Source organism: Talpa occidentalis, unplaced genomic scaffold (genome assembly GCF_014898055.3).
Source record: "Talpa occidentalis isolate TD23 unplaced genomic scaffold, MPIMG_talOcc4v2.1 talOcc4.2, whole genome shotgun sequence".
NCBI lineage: Eukaryota > Metazoa > Chordata > Mammalia > Eulipotyphla > Talpidae > Talpa > Talpa occidentalis.
In genome coordinates, this window is record NW_023602073.1 from 30307588 (window position 1) to 30328978 (window position 21391).

The following is a 21391-nucleotide window of genomic DNA, read 5'->3' on the forward strand; positions in this document are numbered from 1 at the left end:
GCAGGGGCCTGCGTGTCGCATTGGTGGCTATGAAAGCCGAGTGTTGGAGTGACCGCAGACAGAAACCCTGAGGGTTGGGCGATTACCCCCAAAGAGTACAGAATTGCCAACCCAAGAGTGAGTGCATCCTGGGGGTGGATGTGGTGTGTGGCTTGTGGCCGAGACCCCAGCTGGAGGGGGCCGGGAGGCCTGAGGGCTCCTGGCCTGTAACGGCAGATGCCTGAGTGGTTCCCTCTCTCGCATGAGCAGTGCCTTCGGCAGCTGAAGTGGTGGATCACGTACTGGTGCCAATAGTCTTTTGCCACTAGGTTGGTCCCCTGCCTGGGCTTATTTGTGTTCTGTTATATTTCATTTTGATATATTTCATTTGTTTTTGTGGGCCATGGCTGCAGTGTTCATATTCGCCAAGAGAAACGTGTGTATAACTCGTATAGACTGTCTGGCAGGTAAATGTATCAGGCTTTTCTGCCCTCCCTACATTAGGATGGATGACGGAACCCTGTGGTCCCAAATGCATGCCTGATGTGGGTATAGGTAGATTGGATTCACCTGGGCTAAGACTGGGCTTTTATTTATTTATTTATTTAAAATGAACTTTGTGAAGTCAGTCTCTCTCTCTCTCTTTTTTTTTTAAAGATTTACCTATTTATTTATTCATATAAACACTGGGTACAGTCAGAAGCGCGGGAGGGTGAGAGAATTCACCAGAGCCAGAGCAGGGAGCAGAGTAGGCAGAAGGACCAAAGCACACTGCTGAGGGGAGCAGCGGGCGGCAGGAGAGGTCTGTGCGCCATGCAGGACCCTCCTCTGGTGGCCGGGGAGCAGCCGGGGATCGAACCAGCCCTGCGGAGGCTGCAGGCAGATTCGGAACCCAGTGCTCAACCGCTGCGCCACTGGCGAGGCCCAAGACTGGGCTTTTAAGGGCGGCGTCACGGGGACGCCAGCAGCAGCAGAGAAGCAGAAGCAGAACCAAGACAGCAGAGCAGCAGAGACCAACAGAGAACACCGGAGAGCCCAGAAAGAGTGAAGACTTGCTGGGGGCTGGGAGGCCTGTCTGCCTCCTGACCCACCCAGCACCCCTGCCTGCCATGTATCCGGTAAATCCCAATAAAAGCCTGCAAAAGTCACTGAGGCTTCCAGGACTCACTTCTCCTGTACCTGGTCTGCTGGATCAGAAAACCTGCCCTGTGGCCATTCCTTCCTGCCTTACACACACTCACCTGCAGTTTCTCCATGGCTCCCTGAAGGGCCTGGTGGGTCTCCCCAGGCACACTCTCCCCCCAGGTGGCGGGGGCTGGGGCCTCCATCTTCTCGGGATCCTGGTCCCATGGAGCTGTCTGCTGAGCCAGGAACTGGCAGAGCATCTTTTGCTCCTTGAGCTGCCCGCGTAGCCGCGCCGCTCTTCCTCAGCACTGGCCAAGGCCGCGTTACAAAATGTCATCTGTGGGCCAGAGGAACAGGGTGTCCCTGAGGGTCGGCAGGGGGCTGGGAGGCACACCTCTCAGGGCCTCTGTGGGCACACCTGAGATTCGAGGATGGTGTTGGTGTCTGCCCACTGGTCCCCAGCAGAGGTGGGGGGAAGTTTAATCAAAGGGAGGGAAACCAAAGAGAAGGGTGGGAGGGGGATGGTGGGGCAGGGAAGGGGCTCTGGGGCCGAGCTCACCATGGCCTCGCGGCTGTCTAGGTCATCAGGGATGCTTAGCTTTGGCAGGGGACCCTTGTTCTCCTCTTCCTCCTCCTCCTCACTGCTCAGTCCATTTATTGTTGGGGGGCAGACAGAGGGCCTCAAAGAACACCTGGGTTCTGAAGCATCCCTGAAAGCCAGCAAGCTCTGCCCCCTCCTCTCTGTGCAACCCTGTGCCAGCAAGTCCCCAAAGGAGAAGGATCCAAGTTGTCCTAAGGGTGGCTTCCACTCTTGCAAACCCCTCCTCTGCTGAAGTCCCACTCACTTCCTCCAGTCTAAGCCATGAGGTTCAGTGGGGCTGGCAGGAAAGAGTGAGAAGGGATGCTGCTCGCAGGTCTTCCTGCTCGGGCGGCCACAGGGTGTCTGGCACTCCAACTGCCCCACTTGTGTTTCCAGCAGCTCTTGGTGGGCCAACTCGACCTCCATCTTGCCCTGCTCTTCTTCGTGCTGCATCCAGTTGCCAAGCTGGGTGTTAAGCAGCACCGGCTTCTGCAGGACGTCCTTCTCGTTGGCCAGCTGCTGGTAGGCGGCCACGAGCTGCTGGTAGGCGGCCATGTACTGCTGAAGGTGACTAAGGTAGTGGTTCCGCTGCTGCTGCAGCTCCTGAGCCTCTTGATATTTCTCCTCCACCTGCAGGGAGGACGCGGGGTGGGTTGAGGGCAGGTGGCAGTTGGCCTCCAAATTGTCACTGGAACCCAGCTGCCTCTGCTAGACACTACCTCAGGGAGACCAGTAGTGACCATCACTACTGACCAGTGCTGCTCAGCACTCCTGGTGACAGGGGATTGGAACCCTACTTGTACTTTTGGTGGACAGTACCTGGCTGAGGTAGACACCACTTGTGGCTACAGTAAGCTCTGTTTCCCATTTGTAAAATAAACCCCAAGGTGGTTGTTTACAGAGGCTGAAGTCTCTTGCAATTGCGCACATGGTTGAGAACCACAGTGATGAGTCCCCTACCGGGCACTATCCTTCCATAGGCTCTAACCTGTAGGCCCCTATCGTATGGGGTCTGTATTGCTCCAGCCTTTGGTTTTGGCTTTGGGGCATTTTGGCAGCTCTCTTGTCTTAGAGCCTGGGCAGGTGGGTGCCACTGCGGCCTATCCTGGCATCCCATTCATGCCCTGTGACTACCCTTTTCAGTTGGGATCCCAGCTGATGTCAGAGACACAAAGTGTTAAAACGTTCTTTGTGAGTTGCTGGACAACACCAACAACAAACAGCTCTTTCAGACATGAGGCCCGGAGCCTTTGGTGCTCCTTTCCGGTGATGTCAGGCACAGGACTGGAGGCCCAGTCTCTGACAGAGGTCTTCATCCTCTCTTCCTCCCACAGAGGTTGGCTACTGGATGCTGCTTGTCTTCTTTCAGCTTCTGGCCCTCCTTTCTTCAGAGGCCAGGAACAGAGTCTTCCCCTTCTTTCTTTGGAGGTTGGAACAGAGCCCTAAGCTCCCTCTAACCCTGGCTTATATCACTCTTCAGGGTGTCCCAACATCAAGTCTGATTGGACCATTTTTCTTTTTTTGTGCAGAATAACTGGGGTATTGGCCAGAGGTGTAGAGTGAGCAGAACAGACAGACTGACTGAAACACACTGGGGAGGGGAGCAGCCGGCAAGGCAGGAGAGGTCTGCTGTGCCCTGTGGGGCAGATCCCAGCCAGGGATCAAACTCAGGCAGTAGTGATGATGGGTGCCGAGATTTAACCCCTAGGCCACCAGGGAGGCCCTGGACCATTTTCATCCTTGGCTGACTGGACCACTTAGCACCAATCAGCTCATAGCTTCCACCTGATTGGTCCTGCCATAACCCAGGAAGCATGCAGAAAAGGGCAGTTCTGAGCAGCAACTGTCTCAACGGACTTGTGGTGGAGCAACAGAGTGGAGACCACTGAGGCAACTCCCAGATCTGCACCCACAAATGGGGGGGGGGCAGGCACTGTGGGACTTTGCCACCTGCCCGGGCCCCTTCCTTCAACTGCAGCAGAACTGCTTTCCAGTGCTCTCTGAAGTGAAGGATGCTGAGGCTCAGCCCCGTTCAGTGAAGCGCAACCCTGGAGCCAAGTCTGGAACCAGGATGTCTCCACGTCTCCTCGTCTCTCCCCTAGTGGCTCAACCTCCAGCAGGGCAGGTGACCTGCAGTCCCGGGGAACCCACCACTCCATGTCAGACCCTGGGCACAGGTGGTCACGGACCTGGCAGGACTGCAGGGTCACCAGTGCCCCCCAGCCCTGAGTTGGAGCTACTTATGTCCTGGCCTAAGGACCTCCCTCCCAGAGGCCTCCGAGCCCTTCCCAGCTGGCACAGGACTTACCAGCTCCTTTAGCTCTGTCAGCTTCTCCCGCAGCTGGCCGAGTTTCGTGGCCAGCTCGCTCTTGGTGTGCTGCTCCATTTGGAGCGAGCCGGTCACCTCCATGTTCTGATGGGACTGGACAGACGAAACAATGAGATGCCACCCAATGCAGTTGGAGACCCAGAGCTCGGTGTCCCCTTCCACATCGGGACGAGGTCATCTTCCAGCCCAGGGCACCCCAGGCACCTTACCTTCTTGCCAAGCGCTCTCTGGGCTCCGGATCCTGATCATCTCCTGCACCCACCCTCTGCCCGGGACTCCCATGTCCCCCACTCTCCACGGGGATGAACACTGCCCACCTCTACAAATCAGTCTCAAAGGCCACCCCTCCAGGCTCCAGACCTTTCAGAGCCAACTGCTCCCTCAGTTGCCACATCCCACCTTGCCACCTAGCAAAGTGTCTGCTGCCAAGGGCCCATGGGAGATGGGTAAGTGTCCAGTTGATCTGCTTCCCCCCATCCCTTCAGTTTGAGTCTCCACAGAATTTCCTTCCCCAAGGCACCTGTGCACCATCACCACAGTCCCCTGTGCTCCTCCCTCCTTCCCTCTGATGCCTCTTCCTTCTCCTCTCCTGCAGTATGTCTCTGATTTATAATTGTTTGTTTTTGTTTTGTTGTCTTTTGTATTGCTATTATTTTTTTACACTGATGTCTTATTAGGCTCCCCTATATTCCTGTTATAAGTAAAACCATCCTATATTTTCCTTTTTCCTTCTGTCTTATTTCACTGAGCGTAATTCCTTCTAGCTCCATCCACATTGCTGCAAATGGCATGAGTTTATCTTTTTTGATTGCTGAATAATATTCCATTTAATGTATATACCACATCTTCTTGATCCAGTCATCTGTTTTTGGGCATTTGGGTTGTTTCTGGTTTTACCCATTGTAAATAGTGCTGCAATAAACATAGGTGTACAGGTGTTCTTTTGAATCAATGTTTTTGTTTCCTTTGGGTAGATTCCCTGGTAGTGGAATTTCCGGGTTGTATGGTAGCTCCATTTTTAGTAGACTGAGGAAACTCCAGACAGCTTTCCATAGTGGTTGGACCAGTTTGCACTCCCACCAGCAGGGTAGTTCCCTTTTTACCACATCCTCGCCAACAGATGTTGTTGGTTGTTTTTTTGATATGTGCCATTCTAACTGGTGTAAGGTGGTATGTCAGTGTGGATTTGATTTGCATTTCCTTGATTATAAGGGATGTTGAATGTTTTTTCATGTGCCTGTTGGCCATTTGCATTTCCTCTTTGCAGAAATGTCTTTTAAGTTCTTCTGTCTGTTTCTTGACCGGATTGTTAATTTTTTTTTTTGTTTTTGTTGAGCCGTGTGAGTTCTTTGTATAAATTTGTGATCAGTCCCTTATCAGTTGAATGGAGTGCAAAGATGTTTTCCCAATCACTGGGGTGTCTCCCTATTTTGGTTAATGTCTCTTTGGCTGTACAGAAGCTTTTCAGTTTGATGTAATCCCAGGTGTTTATCTTTGTTTTCACTATCACTGCTTTGAGTGATGAGTCTTCAAAGATATTTCTGAGATGTATTTCTTGCAGTGTTTTACCTATATTTTCTTCTATATATTTTATGATTTCAGATCTTATGTCCAGTTCTTTTATCTATTTTGAGTTGATTTTTGTGCAGAGTGAGAGGTAGTGGTCTAGTTTCATTTTTTTTACATGTGGAGGTCCAGTTTTCCCAGCACCATTTATTGAACAAACTGTCCGTGTTCCATTGCATATTCTTTGCTCCTTTGTCAAAGATTAGTTGTTCGTGAAAGTGTGGCTTTATTTCTGGGCTCTCTATTCAGTTCCATTGGTCTGTGTGTCTGTTTTTGTTCCAATACCAATTTTTTTTTAATTATTATGGCTTTGTAGTATAGGTTGAAGTTTGGAAGTGTGATGCCTCCTTTCTCCTTTGTTTTCATCAGTAGGGCTTTGGCTATTCGAGGTTTTTTGTGGTTCCATATAAATTTCATCAGTATTTGTTCTATTTCTTTGAAGAATGTCATTGAGATTTTTGTTGGAATAGCATGGAATCTTTATATTGCTTTTGGGAGGATGGCCATTTTAATAATGTTAATTCTTCCAATCCCTGAGCAGAGACTGTCTTTCCATTTCTTTGTATCTTCTTCAATTTCTTTTAACAGTGTTTTATAATTTTCTTTGTATAGGTCTTTCACCTCTTTTGTTAGGTTTATCCCCAAATATTTGATTTTTTTTCTTTCAATTATAAAAGGGATGGTGTTCTTGATTTCTTCTTCAGATTGATTGTGTATAGGAAGGACACTGATGTTTCTGTGTTGATTTTGTATCCTGCTACTTTACTGAACTGGTTGATTATTTTAAGCAGTTTTTCTGTGGAGTTTTTAGGGTTCTCTCTGTATACTATCATATTGTCTGCAAATAGTGATAGTTTTACTTCTTCTTTCCCTATTTGGATTTCCTTGTATCTCTTTCTCTTGTCTTATTGCCCTGGCTAGGACCTCCAGTATTATATTGAAGAGCAGTGGTGAGAGAGGACATCCTTGTCTTGTTTCTGATCTTAAAGGAAAGGCCTTCAGCTTTTCTCCATTGAGAATAATATTGACAGTGGGTTTGTTGTATATGGCTTTTATCATGTTAAGGTATGTTCCTTCTTTCCCAAGAATTTCAAGGGCCTTCATCATAAATGGATGTTGGACTTTGTCAAATGCTTTCTCAGCATCTATTGATATGATCATACGGTTTTTATTTTTCTTTTTCTTGATGTGTTGGATTACACTTACCAATTTTCATATGTTGAACCATCCTTGTGTCCCTGGGATGAATCCCACTTGATTGTGGGGTATTATTTCTTTGATGCATTGTTGGATTCTGTTGGCAAGGATTTTCTTTTTTTGTGCTGTCTTTGTTTGGTTTTGGTATTATTGTAATGTTGGCTTTGTAGAACATGTTTGGTAGTATTCCTTCTTTTTCAATTTCTTGAAACAGTTTGTGTAAGATAGGTACTAATTCACTGCTTATTTTTTGGTGGAATTCATTTGTGAAACCGTCTGGGCCTGGGCTTTTGTTTTGGGGGAGTGCTTTGATCACTGCCTCAATTTCACTGCTTGTAATTGGTCTGTTTAGTTGTTCTATTTCTTCTTTGTCCAGCTTTGGATGATTATATCATTCAAGGAATTTGTCCATCTCTTCTAGGTTGTTGAATTTGTTTGCATATAAGTGTTCACTGTAATCTCTGATTATTCTTTTGATTTCTACTGAGTCTGTTGTGATTTCTCCTCTTTCATTTATAATCATATTTATATGTGTTTTGACCATTTTTATTTTGTGAGCCTGGCTAGAGGTTTGTCTATTTTATTTTTTCAAAGAACCAACTTTAGGTTTCATTGATCTTTTGGATAGTTTTTTTTTAATTTCCAATTTGTTTATTTCTGCTTTGATTTTTATTATTTCCTTTCTTCTACTGGCTTTAGGGTTTTTTTTGTTCTTTTTCTAGCTCTTTAAGATGTGAGATTAGGTTGTTTCTTTGAATTCTTTCTTGTTTCTTGATGTGAGCCTGGATTGCTATATATTTTCCTCTTATTACTGCTTTTGCTGCATCCCATACATTCTGAAAAGTGATGTCCTCCTTGTCTTTCCACTCAAAGTATTTTTTAATTTCTTCTTTGATCCCCTCATTTGTCCAGTGGTCTTCCAATAGTGTGGATTTCAATCTCCATGAAGTGGCAGTGTTCCTTGTTTTCTTTTCATGATTTATTTCTAGCTTGACGCCTTTATGATCAGAGAAGATAGTTGGAATGATTTTGATCTTCATGTATCTGTAGATGTTTGTCTTGTGGCCCAGTATGATCAATTCTGGAGAATGTTACATGCACACTTGAGAAAAATGTGTACTCAGATTTCTTTGGGTGCAGTGTCCTATAAGTGTCTGTCAAGTCCATGAGTTCTATGTCTTTATTTAGGGTTATAGTCTTTGTTTTTGTCTCATTGATCTGTCCATTGGTGAGAGTGAGGTGTTGAAGTATCCCACTATATATGTATTTTCTTTCATGTCTGTTTTCAGAACTGATAATAATTGTCTAATATATTTTGGTGCCCCTTCATTTGGTGAGTACATGTTGATGAGTGTTATATCTTCCTGATGTATTGTCCCCTTGATCATAATGTAGTGTCTGTCTATGTATCTTTTTAACCTTTTTTTTAATTTGAAGTCTATTTCAACTGATAAGTATGGCTGTTCCTGCCTTCTTTTTTGTTCCATTTGCTTGTAGGATTGTTTTCCAATCTTTTACTTTCAGTCTATGTTTATCTTTTGTGGTAAAATTTGTTTCCTGGAGACAGCAGAAGGTTGGATTTTTTTTTTTTTAATCCAGCCTGCTACTCTCTCTTTTTATTGATGAGTTTAATCCATTTACATTTAGAGTTAATATTGATATGTTGGCATCTGTATTTGCCATTTTGTTTGTCTTTTTTGTGATTTTATTCCTGGCTTTGTTTTGTTCTTCTTGTTCATTCCTCTGTTGGTTTTGGCTTTAGGACTTGTAGAATTTTTTTGGAGTGGGGGTTTAGTTGTAATGAATTTCTGGAGTTTCTGTTTGTCTGAGAAGGCCCACATTTTTTCTTTGTAGAGGAAGGAGAGCTTTGCTGGGTAAAGTATTCTTGGTTGGCATTTGCTGTGTTGAAGTTTGCTGAATATGTTACTCTATTCTCTTCTTGTCCGTAATGTTTCTTTGGGGAAGTCTGAAGTTAACCTGATGGGTTTTCCCTTTAAAGTTATCTTTTTCTTCCCCTTGCCTGTTTTATTATTTTTTCCTTGTCTTGGACTCTTGCAAGCTTTACTATTTGGTGTCTTGCTGTTGTTTTCTTTTCATTGTGGTAATTGGGAGTTCTTCTCGCTTCTTGTATGTCTATGTTCATCTCCTTTTTCATACTTGGGAAGTTTTCTTCAATTGTCTCCTTGAATAATTTCTCTGTTCCTTTGTCTCCTCACCTTCTAGAATGCCTATAACTCTTATGTTTCCTCTCTTCATGGAGTCTGATAATTGTGTAAGAGTATCTTCATACTTCTTTATTTGCTCTTCTATCTCTTTTCTTTTGACTCTTTTTTACTTCTGTACCTCGATAGTACTGATCCATTTTTCCATTTCATCAATTCTGTTTTCATTGCTTTTCCCAGAGTTCTTTATCTCCTCTAGTAATCTTTTAATCTCCTGTGTTTCTTTTCTTTCCTTTCTTAAGGTCTCAATTTTATTCTTCAGTGATTATTTGTCTCAAATCATTTTTTTCATTTTTCTTTGTTTTTTGATCATGATGAGCATTAATTCTCTATCTGATAGGTCGAGAAGTTCTTCCATGTCATTGTTGAGCTCTGGTGACTGTATTTCTTTTTTGTGGTGTGTCCTTCTCCTGCAGGCCTGCTTGGTTATTTATGTTTTCTTCTCCCTGTTGTTTGCTTTCTATTTAGTTCTATGCTTTGGGACATTGTGCCACTAGTGTTGGCGAGCATCTCTTTGGAGTGCTCCTTTAGGGGTGTCAGAAACTGTTCACCAGACTGAGGCTAGCACTGGTAGACCAAAACTCCACCAGAGTGTTGATGCTGTGTTGCTGGGCACTGTCCCTTACAGTTCCCTCCCTCTGTATTTACTTAGTTCCAACAGGGAATCAGTTAGTTGGTGATTTTGTTCTGGTCATGAGGTGGCACCAGAGACCTGTCCTTGCTGACCTTTCCTTTTTCCCAGTGGTTCTTGGCTGGCCTTAGGCTATTTGTAGGTCACCGAGGAGTCCTTGTCTTCCTCTGATGGCGCCCGGAGCCACTCGATCACGTCTGTGGTGATTTCTTCACCGTTCTCCACAGTTCCCATTTGTGGGATGTGGTGCCTGAAATAGTTCCTCTCTACTCAGTGTCCCACTTGATCTGTGGTTTGTTCTTGCTGGGTTTTTTTTTTCCCTCCTTTCCGTTGGTCGGAGAGAGCCTACTCAGTGGGTGGAGGAGGGTAGCAGGGTTCTGACTCTTTCCCTTTTTTTAAAAAAAAAAGAAATAATAAAACTTCTCTTTGGCAGAGACTAAAAGTCTCTGTCTTGTGGGGAAACTCACTGTGTATGTGAAAGGGGGAATCTGGTGAAACTTTTCTCAGACATGACACAAGAACCCCAACTGTGAACCCAACACTTCTCCAAAATATCACTCCTCACCAATGTCAATGTTATAAAAACAAGCAAAGTCAGAAAAACAGTCAGCAAGAGGCACATCGAAGAGAACTGGCTGTAACTGAATGAGGCAATTTGGATTATGGAACATAAAATGTACATTAGGAAGAACTAATGAAATTAAGCACAGAGTTTGGTAATTGTGTCAATATTGCTTCATTAGCTGTAAAAAAATTACAAAAAAAATTCACTTAAGATGTTAACAAAGTGGAAATGGTGTGGGATAAATAAGAACTGTACTATCTTTGCAACTTTTCTGTAAATTTAACAGTATTCATTAAATGTTATATATTTTTTTAATGTCCTCAATACTAAATAGGTTGTAAAAGGAAAAAATGATCTACTTTCCTGTTTCCCCAGGTTTTGTTATCCAGAGGCTGGAGAGAGGGGTCCTGGGGAGAAATGCTGGAAACCTCACACCCAGGGCATTCCCCCCAGTCTCCTCTCCTCTGAGCCCTGCTTCTCTGACTCCTCACAGAGCATCTCACCACCAGGATGCTGCCCTCCAGGACCCCCAACTCTGCCCATCTCAGAACCGGCCCTGTCCGGGCAGCTCCACCAGAATCTGAAACACTCCACCAGAATTGAGAAACAGTCAGACAACCCTTTTTATACCGGGGCTGCCCTGTAACAGTTTGGCGCAGTAAAGAAAAGGGGAACCAAGCTAAACTTCCTCAAAGGAAGGGAAAATTCATTGCGCCCCCGGGCAAGTTTGGAGGACCCAAGATGGGGGGTCCCTGAAGTCGTGCCCTTTGTGGGGGGAGATGTCATTTTATAGGGTGGGGAGAGGTTAGGCAGGAAAACTGGGTTGGCAGGGGGGGAAACAGACTTAGGTGGAACTAAGTTGTTTTTTTGTGGAGCCGAGTTGTTTTCTCCTGCTTATGGCTTCAGTTTTGGTTTGATGGAATCAGGGGTACTGGTGTCAGGGCCATCTTGTTTGTATGTGGGCTTCCCCATTCCTGGCCCCTGCATCGACCTTTCATACCAGCCTTTTGTTGAAAAGGGGAAATGGTTCTTTCTTTGGCTACTTCCTGCTGGACAGGGGCGAAGACCAGGGTGGGGGCTCAGGCCTGGTTATGAGACAGTCTTTGCAGCGCGAGGATATGGGTGGAGGAGTTGGTTAAAGGTGCTACGGGACAGTTCTTGGATCCGGTGTTGGATGAAACGGAGTAAGCATGGGGCAAAACGAAAAAATGAGGAGATTAGGATAAGAAGCCCTATGAGTGGTAATACCTGGTCCGAGGCTGTGCTGATCTGGAATTGCCGGGCATAGACAGAAGAATGGGAAGTGGCTTGAAGAGATGGGATTAAAAACAGAGGAAGGAGAGGGGCCTCCCCGGTGGCGCAGCGGTTGACGGTTGAGCGCTGGGTTGTGAAGATGCCCGCAGCTTCTACAGCACCAGTTCAACCCTGGCCTCAAGGCGAGGGTCCCACATGACAGGCAGACCTCTCCTGCCGCCCACTGCTCCCCTCAGCAGTGTGCTTCATCAAGTCTGCCTGTTCTGCTCTTCGCTTTGTCTCTGGTGAGTTCTCTCCCACTCCTGTGCTTCTGACTGTACCCAGTGCTTGCATAAATAAATCTTTAAAAAAAAAATAAAGAAACAGAGGAAGGAGAATCAGAGGGCCTCTACTCTACAGGCTGAGTGGAATGTGGACCAGGGAAGCATTGATGCATACCCGAGTTGGGCCCAGCACTCGCATACATACTTCTTGTCCACAGGGACCGGTATGACCCTGGACAGCTGATGCCAGGACGTGTTGACAAGACCTTGACAGCCATTGGTGTAGTCAGGATGATCGTTTGTGGACCCATCCACTTTGGTTGAAGTGGTTTTGGAGAGATGGCTTTCAGAAGAACCTGGTCTCCAGGGCACAGCAAGTTGACAGGTGCATCAGGGAACGAGGCACAGGTTGTGGCAGACAACAGTCTGCGTGTTCTTGGAGCAGCTGTCTGAGCAAAGAGAAGTATGGAAAATATCCAGCCAACAGTGTAGGTTGGACAGGGAGCTCATGGTTAGTAAGAGGAGGTCTGCCATACATCCGTTCAAGGGGGCTCAGGAACAAGGGGCCACAGAGAGTGGCTCGGAGATGCATTAAAGCCAGTGGGAGCAGCTCCACCTAGGATTTGCGGCTCAGTAGAGTGTTTGGCTAGGTGGTCTCTGGTAAGAGTATTTACCCGTTCTACCTTACCAGAGGATTGCGGTCGGGAAGGAATGTGTAGTTCCCAGGTGATGCCCAGGGAGGAGACCTGTGGAGTAATCTTTGAGATAAAGGCAGGTCCCTTGTCCGACTGGTGATGGTGTCCACCATAGTAAGAAGAGGGTGTTATCTGCGTTAGGGAGTGGAACACCCGTGAGGCCTAGCAGGATGGAGAGTCAAGGATTGGGAGAGGGAGATGAGAGGGTCTTTGACAAAGAGAGTAGAAATCTAACAGACAAGAGGGTGATGGAGGGAAGAGAGCCTGGTGAATCAGTAGGTCCTGGAGCCGATGTGGAGAACTAACATTTACAGGTTGGCCCAGTGTGGGTTTTAAGGCCTGTCTAGCGAGACGAGCAGCTGCCGCAAGTGCGCGCAGGCAGGGCTGCCATCCTCTTACAGTGGGATCCATTTGTTTAGAGAAATAAGCAACTGGTCGCTGGACTGGCCCAGGTTGGCCCAGAACCCCTAGAGCAACGCCCTGTTGCTCATCTGTCAATAACAGGAATGGCTTTCCCGGGTCTGGGAGAGCGAAGGCTCATCTCAGAGAGCTTTGTCTGGATAAAGCAGAGAAAACAGGGTGTAGAAACAAAGAAAAGCATAATCATGATCACTGGGCCTACTATGGGAAGGATCCATGGCAGTAAGGGAGAGCTGGTCCAAGTTTGGATGTCCTGGCCCCAGCTTCGGCTGACGAAGGGTCAGTCAGAGGGGGCTTTGCTGATCAGATGAGCAAGCCCATGAATGTGCTGGAGGAGGGGGAGACACCTGAGTACACACGATTTCTCACCAAAATCTCTCTCAGACCTTCAACACTTTCTTTTGCTTGCTTTCTTTCTAATGCCATTTCATTTTACCCATCCGGCTTTACATAATCTTAAGGCCCTTCAGAATATCCCTCTTCCATACATTTCTTTTTTCAAACACACATACCTCACTTCACTTGCATTTACCAGACTTAGCAAAACCTTAGTTTTAGAAGGGAATTGAACACCATCTAAACAATGATGAAAAAACACAAACTTAAGGTAGATAGGCCCTGTAGCTTTACATTCCTGTCCCAAAGCCTGCATCTGTTGGGCGGTATTAATGTTTCCAATTTGGCTAAGGTCACCCTGCAGGGTTTGAATCCAGGGAGGAGGAAGGGTGGGTGGCCGTCTGGAGAGGATTTTTAAAAGGGGAAATTCCAGCTGGCTGACACTGTGTAAGAATCCCAAGCTGCAAAATCCCTCTTGCACATACTCCATGACGAGCTGCAGCTTCGGCCCAGGGGACACTGGACAACTAGATGTGCTCACTGCGGGACTGAGACTGATCATAGCCTAGGGCTTAATGGAGCAGAAAGATGTGCGGATTTTCCAGCTGAGCAGGTCGTGGTGGAGTAGGGCTGCTCTGTGAATAACCTCTGCCCACCTTGGAGAGTCCCGTTTGGATTCTAATATACTGGTCCCAGAGTCTTTCTTAAGGGGAGCTAGAGAGCCTCTCTATCTGCTCCTTGCAATCTGCACATTTTGCCACCTGGGCCCAAGCCTTTGCAAGAGCTCCTGCATCCTCTGCACCATCCGTGTGCCCAGGGGTGAGCAGCAGGTCTCTCCCACCAAGGGGGCAGAACCTAAGATGGGGGAGAGATGTCCAGGGTTCCCCGACTCTGGCCCTGGGGCCTCTGGAGGCTCTTCCCACAGTGCCCCACACCCCTCTCCTGGCCCTGTACCTGCTCAGCTCTCCCCAACCCCTCCACACCCCACCCCTCACCCGCTCTGCTCCCCTCTAGGTGCTTCACCAGTTTTGTTGCCCGCCTGGCCCTTCACCTGCTCTGCTCCAGGGACATCTGTGCTGCCCAGACTTCTGTGCTGCAGTCCTGTGAGTCTCATGCTGCTCCTGGCCCCTGTGACTGGGCCCAGCCCCTGAGCCTCTCCAGAGCCTCAACCTTCCCTGGTGTACTCCTGTTCCCCGTGGCCACTGAGTGGTTGTACCTTGGGGGTGGGGGTCTTCTGCCGGGTATGGCGCTATTTTCAATCTTTGTTGCTCTCCAGTTCCAATGCTGCACAGCAGCAACAAAATTCCAGGATAATTTCTAATCTCTGGCTCTGATGATTGCTGAAGGGGCCACTGCACTGGAAGGCCATCCACGTCTTGGGGGAGATCTTAGGGTGGTGCTGGAGGGCTGGGGAGCTGGACTGATTGTCTTCACTCTGCTTTCCTGGTCCCTCTCCAGCTGGGAGCCTGTCTCAGTGGTGCTGCCATGCTCCCCAGCGTCCTCCTGCTGGGGTCCGGCCACAGAGGTGCTGGGGTCCGGCCACAGAGGTGCTGGTGTCCCCCTAGGCATCCTCCAGCTCTGGGCCTAGCGCGGAGGGTCTGCCCTTCGGGGTGTCCTCTAGCAGGGACCTGCAGTAGTGGTGTGCTTCTGGGCATCCTCCAGCTCAGGGACCTGGCAGAGATGACCCTGTTGCCCGGGTAGCATCCTTTCCCCTCTTTCGGACTTCCTGCTTTCGCAGGATACCTGGCCTTTGGGTATTCCCCAAAAACTCAGGCTGCAGGAGGTGGGATGGGGGCATCCTTTCCGCTCTTTTCAACTGGGTACTTTCGCAGGATAACTGGCTTGGGGTATTCCCCGAAACCTCAGGTTGTGGGGGGGGGGGCAGTCCTTGGAATCGGGGTCACCAGGCTCCCAGAAGGTGATGTGCCTCTGCCGCTCCTCCCTCTCTTCCTCGTGGTCCTCATCCCCCTCCTGCTTCCCGGAGCAAAGGATCAGGTAGGTGGCTATGACCTCGTCGAACTTGTTAGCGTCAATGGCCTCCCAAATTTCCTGCCTCTGGTAGCCCAGGCGCTGCATACCTTTGGTTATGGCCGGGTCCTGGGGGCAGAGCGACAGCTCGCTGAAGGGCAGGGGTCCCTTGCTTTTTTCTGCTACCCAGGCTTGCTGCTGGATGCTCTCCCGGGTGCAGTGCCTCCAGGGGTCCCGTGCCAGCATTTTGGCCAGCAGGTCCCTGCCCTGGACCGTGAGGTAGGAGGTCAGGTGGATATTCCCGCCCAGGACGGGCTCCCTGATCACCCTGAGGCTGGGCCCCTGAAAGGCAGTGTGCCGGTCACCATTTGGTAGGGCATGATGCCCAGGCTCCACACGTCCACCTTGGGGCTGTTGTACCACTGGCCAAGGTAGACCTCGGGGGCCCTGTGTTCTGGGCGACAGCAGCACGTGCTCAGCGACTGGGGGAAGCCTTGGACTCTGAGCCAGAAGTCTGCCAGCTTGACTTTTCCTTCTCGGATCAGCACAATGTTCTCGGGGCTTCACATCCCGGTGTGCAATGCCCTCTGCATGGTAGTATCTGAGGGCCACGAGGATCTGTTGAAAGAGCGGGCAGGCCACGCTCTCCTCCAGGCACCCACGCGTTCAGGTAGTGCTGCAGGTGTTCCCCCTGCACGTACTCCATGACGAGCTGTAGCTTCGGCCCAGTGTCCACCGCCTGGAAAAGCTCCACGATGTTCGGGTGATAAAGGGCCTTCATGCACCCCATCTCGCGGGCCAGGAGCCGGAGGTCAGGCAGCTTGGACTGCGGACTTCCCATATGAGCACCTTCGTGCCCGTGAGCGCGTGCAGCGCCAGCATAACCTTGGTGTGGGTGCCCCGCCCCAGCGCCCTCAGTGCCTGGTAGCTTTTTACTTTATGTCCTGGGGAGTGAGGCGATTGCACATAGCGCCTATGCACTTGGACTACGCCGACTACACTCACCAGCCCTGACTGTGCTCACAGCCCTTGCGCTACCTCCGCTGACAGCTGACTCTCCTACGATATTAACAAATGGACTAGTATTAATAGTACTCAAAAAGTATTCACTAAACCTCACTAAATACTAACAATGCTAACTTAACTCAACCCGCAATACTAACTTCACTAACCTGACTAGCAATACTAACTACACTACAAATAAATAAAAATACACAATCAAAAAAATTACAAATGAGACAAAAATGTAAAAATATGATAACAATAAGCCAATTACAAACTAACCACTAAATTGAAGAATAAAACAGAACAACAAAGACCAATAGAATAAACAACAGAACAAACCAGAATTAGAAACTAAAAACTGGAAAAAACAAACAAACCAACAAAAAACCAGAGAAACGACAAAGGGGAAGAAAGAACAAACAACGAAACAAGAACAGAAGGGAAAATGGGGGAGACACTCAAAAAAAAAATCAAAAAAACTAAAAACTGAAATAAAAAAGAAAAAAGCCAATAACAAAACAATAAAGGAAAATAAAAAACAAGGAAATAAAAGGAAAAGAAAAAGTGGAAGAAAGTATAAGCAAATACAAAAAAAAATAAAGGAAAATAAGGAAAAAAACAAAGAAAGAAAACATAAAGTAACTAAAATAAATAGCCTAAACAAATAACTAAATAAGTAAAGCAATAAATAAACCAAAAGAAAACCAAATACCCCAAACCACGCTCTCACTCTCTCTGTCGGCGTCCGGAGTGAACAGGTCACTGTCCAGAGCTTCCCGGCTCCTGAGGACACAGGCGCAGTCCGGGCGGGCCTGATGGAGGCGGTGCCGGTGCCGTCACAAGGGCTCTTTGTGGCGTCAGAGCCACAGGCCACAGCCATTGGCAGAGGGAACCCCCAGCGGTTTCTCAGCCTTAACGAAAAAGCTGCCGCTTAACGACAACCCTTGGAATGCCCGAGAGGCCCTTTCATCTGTCCTGAGCAATCCCGGCCTGGGTTTTGGCTTTTCCAGGCGTCCCCATCCTGGCCCCGCCTTGTGCAGACGCTTTACTGTCGCGCTCACACTGTGGGGAGAACAGCAAACAGGGGGCGCAGGCGGTTGGGGCGCGCCGGGGAGCTGTCCACAGCCTCTGCCGCGCGCAGACCCCTCCTGCCGCGCCCGCTGCTCCCCTCAGCAGTGGATTTCAGTCAGTCTGCCTGTTCTGTTCCCGGCTCTGTCTCTGGTGAATTCTCTCATCCTCCCACGAATGTGGCTTTTACCACAGTTCTTGTATAAATAAATAAAATAAATCTTAAAAAAAAAATTTAAAAAAGGACGCACAGTTACTAGTGTTGGAGTGAACTAGTAAGGTTTAAATTCTAAAATTTTCAAGAGGTAATTTCAGATTTCTTTTTCAGCATGTCTTTCTTTTTGGGGCTATAATTGTGTCATGGACTCTAGTTTAGTAGAAAAATAACATTAAATAATAATACTATATACACAATAGTTCCTTTGAGAAGGAACATACTAAAACAAAAGGTCATAACAATACCAATGTGCTTAAATACTAAACAAAAATTTTAGGTAATTCAGAATACTTAGTTTTTTAGGTTGCTTTTAACACTTTTGCCAAAATTGATTTAATAGTGATAAATATCAGGAAGTATAAGTATCATTGTTTTAATTCTATATATATTACATATATCAATATGTGCACTTACAAATACATTAATAAGTATCTGAGGAAGGAGATTTTGAGAAGAGAGGTCAATCATTTTTTCCAAGGTTACCTATATATGATATTCACTCAAAAGAAACAATGACTAATTATTGAGAAACTACACTGTACTTTTGTAGAATTGATAGTGTTCTAGTGATTAAGATATAGAGAGAATGTGATAAAACTGACTTTTCAGTGACAGGGAAAAAAAGCAATATAAATAAGTTTTCAAATAATCCAACAGAGAAATAACAAATGGTTATAGCGTCTGTAAAAAGGATCAAAACAAACCAATTGAATTTTCAATACCATTTAGGATAACATCAAAATATGAAACCCTTAAGGTTATTTTTAATAAAATGTATGTATCTGTAAAGCTAGGAAAACATTATTCTTTAATGGAAATTATAAGACTTCAACAAATGACAATATGAATTCTATTGACAGACCAGGATGCAGACAGCAAAGTTTGGGAGAAAGCACAATTGCAGAGGGGAGCACAGAGAGGCAGAAAGGACTGAATCACCCTGCAGTAAGAAAAAGGAGGTCAGTGTTTCATGTGGACAAAGAAGAAAGAATTGTGAGATAAGGTCAAAGATATTCACAGAAACTAGTCACTCAGAACTTCATGCTAATTGTGAAAATGGAGAGAGGTGTTGGAGAGTGGAGTGAATTGAATAGTTTGTGTTTGAGAAAAATCTCTTTGCATTGGGGAAACTAGATTGTAGGAGAACAAGATGCAACAGGGAAAACAACTGAGAACCTTGCAGTAGACAAAGAGAGAGGAGTGGGTCAGAGTGGTACTTTGCTTAGGATGTTAGCTAATAGGGCTGATGTGGATGGGTATAGAAAGTGAGGGAAAGACAGAAATTCTTTATCCTGAGCAACTTGGTAGATGTAATTGCTATTTGCTTTTTTTTTAAGTTTTATTTTTATTTGCTGAATTCAGAGAACAAATAGTAGAGGTTTGGGTAAATAGAAGATTGGTGTAGTTGAAGAGGTTGGATTCCATCTTCTTTTATAAGAAATCACACCACTCTATCTAACAAAGATTATTGATATATAATGTTGTGGGGAATAATCAAGGTGTAGGCCCTGTTGCAGGGGTGAAAGAATTCACCAGAGACAGATGAGAACAGACAGGTGAATTTATTGAAATACACTGCTAAAAGAAGCAGAGGGTGAAATAGGAGGGTGTACTGTTCAGAGTTTGGGTCCCAAGTCTTATTTATACTCTAAACACCATTGACTGGTTAGGGTGACTAGTCTTGGGTGTGTCCTGACTGATGATCCGAATCAGCATAGAGGGTCATCAGTTCTGGGCTTCACCAGCTTAAGGACCATGTTTCCATGGCAGTCCCATCCACTCCCTTTATCATTCCAGCCTCCCATACTTGCCTGCTGGGTAAGGAGTGGGAGCTTGGTTTTCAAATTCTTACTGATACTTTGACAGGCCAGAGGTGCAGGGGTGAAAAATTTCACCAGAGGCAGACTGGAGAACAGAAAAGGCACATTTGTTCAAATACACTGCTAAGAGAAGCAGCTGGGAAGACAGGAAAGATCTGCAAGTGAAGAAAGATTTGGGGCTCCCTTTTATAACTAGTTTTGTCAGTTTTGCTTTGGGGAGTAAGTTTTGGGCTGGTTAGTGCAGGGGTGTCTGATCCTGGGGAGTTGATCTTTGACCCAGAATGTGTCCTGGCCTTTCCTCCACTTTTCTGGTCAAAGGGATCCATCTTACGATTTGGGACCCAGAGCAGCCTTATCAGTTCTCTCTGTGTTCAAGCCTCCCAAACCTTCCTGCTGGGCAAGGGGTAGGGGCTTAATTTTAACCTTATTTAACGCTACCCCACCAGATACCATTTGGTTTCTGTTTTCCTACCACAGTGGATACTTTCCTATATGCGATTTACATTCCCTCTTCCTGGTCTTCACCTGTCTGCATCTGTTAAATTCGGAAGTCTCTACTGACAGAAACAATTCAAAGCATGCACTTTATGACTTAACACTCTTATATCAATAAGTGTCACATAAATTACCAAAAAGGGAACCCCAAATCCCCAAAGGCTAAACACGGAAGCAATTCTACATTTTCTTAAGAGAATTTCTGACAATTAAATTGTAAGTTATGGTGAAATCTAAAGCAGCAAAAGGGTTGAATAGGGTTGCTTTATGTTTGATTGCTAATTCCCTGTCAAAGCCATATGCTTAATTACCAAATATTAAAACATGTGCCCATCAAATTGTTAGGGGGAAAGGAAGTCCTGAGCTAATTCCATACAGGCTTTGTGGACTCCACCCCACTCCAGACCAAAGCCATCAGGACACCGGGAAAGACAAATCCCATCACCACCAAAAGAGGGTTGCTGGGACCTGAGGCTGGAGTTAAGCAGCCAGGTTTGATATCAAACCAGACACATGGGTCTTCGGGGCCCCCTTCTTGGCTTCACGGCTCTTGGCTCCCAGCCAGATTTGAGTACCATTGGGTTTCCAGGTTGGTGGAACAGGTAGGACGCATTTAAGACTTTATCTCCCTATTTTCTCCCTGAGTTGTACATTTCCTCATTTCCCCTTTCCTCAGAGTGCACTCATCCCTCTTGTGGACCTGACTCAGTATGCTCCTGACTACACTGAGTGGGATGAGGAGAGAGCTCGTGCATGGGGATTTACTGAGTTTGACCCCAGCTCCACTTGGAGAGTAAACTCCCGTGGGATGATACTCCTCCTGAGGCCCTGGTATATCCGGCTGCTAAAACATCTTCAGGAAGGATCTCACTATGGAGACATGCCTTATTAGAAACAGTGCGCCCATATTTGAAGGACCTATATTTACATAAAATAGCACACCTGGGGCTGTCAACTATGTGCCAGGAATAACTCCAAGACTGACTCCCACCCTAAAGCCATTGGGGTTCAATATCGGGGCAAGTGCCCTTTTGAGGACTGGCAGGTGGACTTTACACAAATACTTAGAAAAACAGGCAGTTTCTAATACCTACTGGATTTTGCGGACACATTCTCCAGTTGTGTGGAAGCTTTTCCCACAAAGACGGAGAAAGCTTCCAAGGTGGCAAAAGAGCTGCTGAAGGAGATAATCCCTCACTTTGGTTGCCCAACTCCATCCAGAGTGATAATGGGCCAACATTCATCTCTGACTTTACTCATGCAGTAAGCAATGTGTTATAGATCAACTGGAAATTGCATGCTGCATGGAGACCACAGTCTTCTGGAAAAAAATGAACGATACCTTAAAGAAAACCTTGGCAAAACTGTGCCAAGAAACATACCTTTGTTGGGACCAAGTACTATCCCTTGCCCTCCTCCAGATAAGAGTGGCACCTAGAAGTGGGCTACAATTAAACCCCTTTGAAACTGTGTTTGGAAGACCTTTCCAGGCCTCAGTTTGGAAAGGCGGTCCAGAAATAGCACAAGATTTCCGGATCATACAATATGCAAAACATATCCAGGAGGTTCTGGCACAACTTTGCAACCTCGAGGATCTCTATGCCTCCTGATCAACCATTGTATCCCTTCAGACCTGGAGAGCAGGTCTTAGTCAAG

At 46.7% G+C, this 21391-nt stretch overlaps 1 protein-coding gene across 1 annotated transcript; it reads right to left on the reverse strand.

Moving 5' to 3' along the window:
- Positions 1-1042: 1042 nt before the first annotated feature.
- On the reverse strand, positions 1043-14493 carry LOC119251143 (golgin subfamily A member 2-like). Its single transcript, XM_054698475.1, is given in 5 exon segments — positions 1043-1399; positions 1402-1441; positions 1664-2314; positions 3993-4106; positions 14214-14493. Coding segments are annotated over 5 exon segments (1143 nt in total). The 5' UTR covers positions 14277-14493; the 3' UTR covers positions 1043-1124.
- Positions 14494-21391: the final 6898 nt, after the last annotated feature.